Here is a 1,928-nt window from a genome sequence, read left to right as displayed (position 1 = left end):
TCTAAATACAATTATTTATATCTCCAAATATATTTTTGATGTAAACACGTAGGTGCAGCGACCAGATACACCATAGGAAGGGTAGAGTTAGAGTAAAGCTGCATGTCTTCAGAGAGGTTCATATAGCTTCAGGTCAAATGCCAGGCTAATGGTGTATGTGAATCAGGTAATGAAAGTTTTAGTCACCGTCTGTCGGCATGGGACCCAGGTGAATTGCTGCTCATGCCATCGACCGCTGGTTGGTCTGACCATGTAGAGCTTAACTAGTGCTGACTGAGACATAAAACACCCCTCACTCCGATATGACTGATGTCGACGTCCAGTTTGCATGATTTCCAGTTCGCATGATTTCTGGTTCCGGTTTTGCATGATTTCCGGTTCCAGTGCGGCTGGTGTCTACTTCCGGTTTGCATGATTTCCGGTTCCGGTTTTTTCCGGTTCCGGTTTGCATGATTTCCGGTTCCGGTGCGGCTGGTGTCTACTTCCGGTGTTGCATGATTTCCGGTTCCGGTGTGGCTGATGTCGACATCCGGTTTGCATGATTTCCGGTTCCGGTTTGCATGATTTCCGGTTCCGGTGCGGTTGGTGTCTACTTTCGGTGTTGCATGATTTCCGGTTCCGGTGTGGCTGATGTCGACATCCGGTTCGCATGATTTCCGGTTCCGGTTTGCATGGTTTCCGGTTCCGGTGTGGCTGATGTCGACATCCGGTTCGCATGATTTCCGGTTCCGGTTTGCATGGTTTCCGGTTCCGGGGTGGCTGATGTCGACATCCGGTTCGCATGATTTCCGGTTCCGGTTTGCATGGTTTCCGGTTCCGGTGTGTGGCTGATGTCGACATCAGGTTTGCATGATTTCCGGTTCCGGTGCGGCTGGTGTCTACTTCCGGTGTTGCATGATTTCCGGTTCCGGTGTGGCTGATGTCGACATCCGGTTCGCATGATTTCCGGTTCCGGTTTGCATGGTTTCCGGTTCCGGTGCGGCTGGTGTCTACTTCCGGTTGCATGATTTCCGGTTCCGGTTTGCATGATTTCCGGTTCCGGTGCGGCTGGTGTCTACTTCCGGTGTTGCATGATTTCCGGTTCCGATGTGGCTGATGTCGACATCCGGTTCGCATGATTTCCGGTTCCGGTTTGCATGGTTTCCGGTTCCGGTGCGGCTGGTGTCTACTTCCGGTTGCATGATTTCCGGTTCCGGTTTGCATGATTTCCGGTTCCGGTGTGGCTGATATCTACATCCGGTTCGCATGATTTCCGGTTTGCACAATTTCCGGTTTGGATCATTTCCGGTTCCGGTTTGGCTGATGTTTAGTTCCGGTGCGCATTTTTCAGGTTTGCATGATTTCCGGTTCCGGTGTGGCTGATTTCCGGTTCCAGTTCCTGATGTCCACTTCCGGTGTGACCCTTAAAGAACTAAAGAACAAACAGCACATATGCATGATTACAAAGTGTGACATGGGCGCTCAGTGTATATATATAATACTTAAAAATGAAATAAGTTTATCAGTATTACGTAACTTTCCTTACGCTGAAAACACACTCTTTCAATCACATTCCTAATGTATTCCTAATCTGCCTGTTTCCAACTTTAGGAGCCTGTTTCCAACTGATCAGGAGCAGTACCTGATCTAAATTTGGAGAGGGCAGAGCGGTAAGAACGAGGCATAAAAATACTTACATAACTTTCACACCCCATCTTTAAAAATTCTATAGGCGCGTAATTTATTACCGCCCGTTCTTCCGCCTGGCTTGCATAACAGTTCATTCCACTCCACTCAGACACATACCCATGCAGATATCATGCACACATTCAACTACACTTTTCACGCTTACATTCTCAGAAATATTCAGACCCCATTCGTTCAGCTTTGCCCTCACACTAAAGTTCCAGTTTTTCACGGGTCCTCCAGCATACCATTCAGACCACCTA

The 1,928-nt window shown here is 48.4% G+C and overlaps 1 protein-coding gene across 1 annotated transcript; it reads right to left on the bottom strand.

Annotated features, from left to right (window-relative positions):
- Window positions 1-396: 396 nt before the first annotated feature.
- LOC139455119 (uncharacterized) lies at window positions 397-1,203 on the bottom strand. Its single transcript, XM_071236684.1, has one exon. It carries the CDS (start codon window positions 1,201-1,203, stop codon window positions 397-399), a length of 807 nt encoding a protein of 268 aa, XP_071092785.1.
- Window positions 1,204-1,928: the final 725 nt, after the last annotated feature.

The sequence above is a fragment of the Haliotis cracherodii genome, unplaced genomic scaffold (genome assembly GCF_022045235.1).
Source record: "Haliotis cracherodii isolate W230 unplaced genomic scaffold, xgHalCrac1.p SCAF_11, whole genome shotgun sequence".
NCBI lineage: Eukaryota > Metazoa > Mollusca > Gastropoda > Lepetellida > Haliotidae > Haliotis > Haliotis cracherodii.
Note: the sequence above shows the minus strand (reverse complement) of the source record. Positions and strands in the feature narration are given on the sequence as shown.

Bases quoted from the DNA above. Each gene is read 5' to 3' on its own strand.
- LOC139455119 (XM_071236684.1), bottom strand. From the start codon at position 1,203: ATGCAAACCGGAACCGGAAATCATGCAACCGGAAGTAGACACCAGCCG.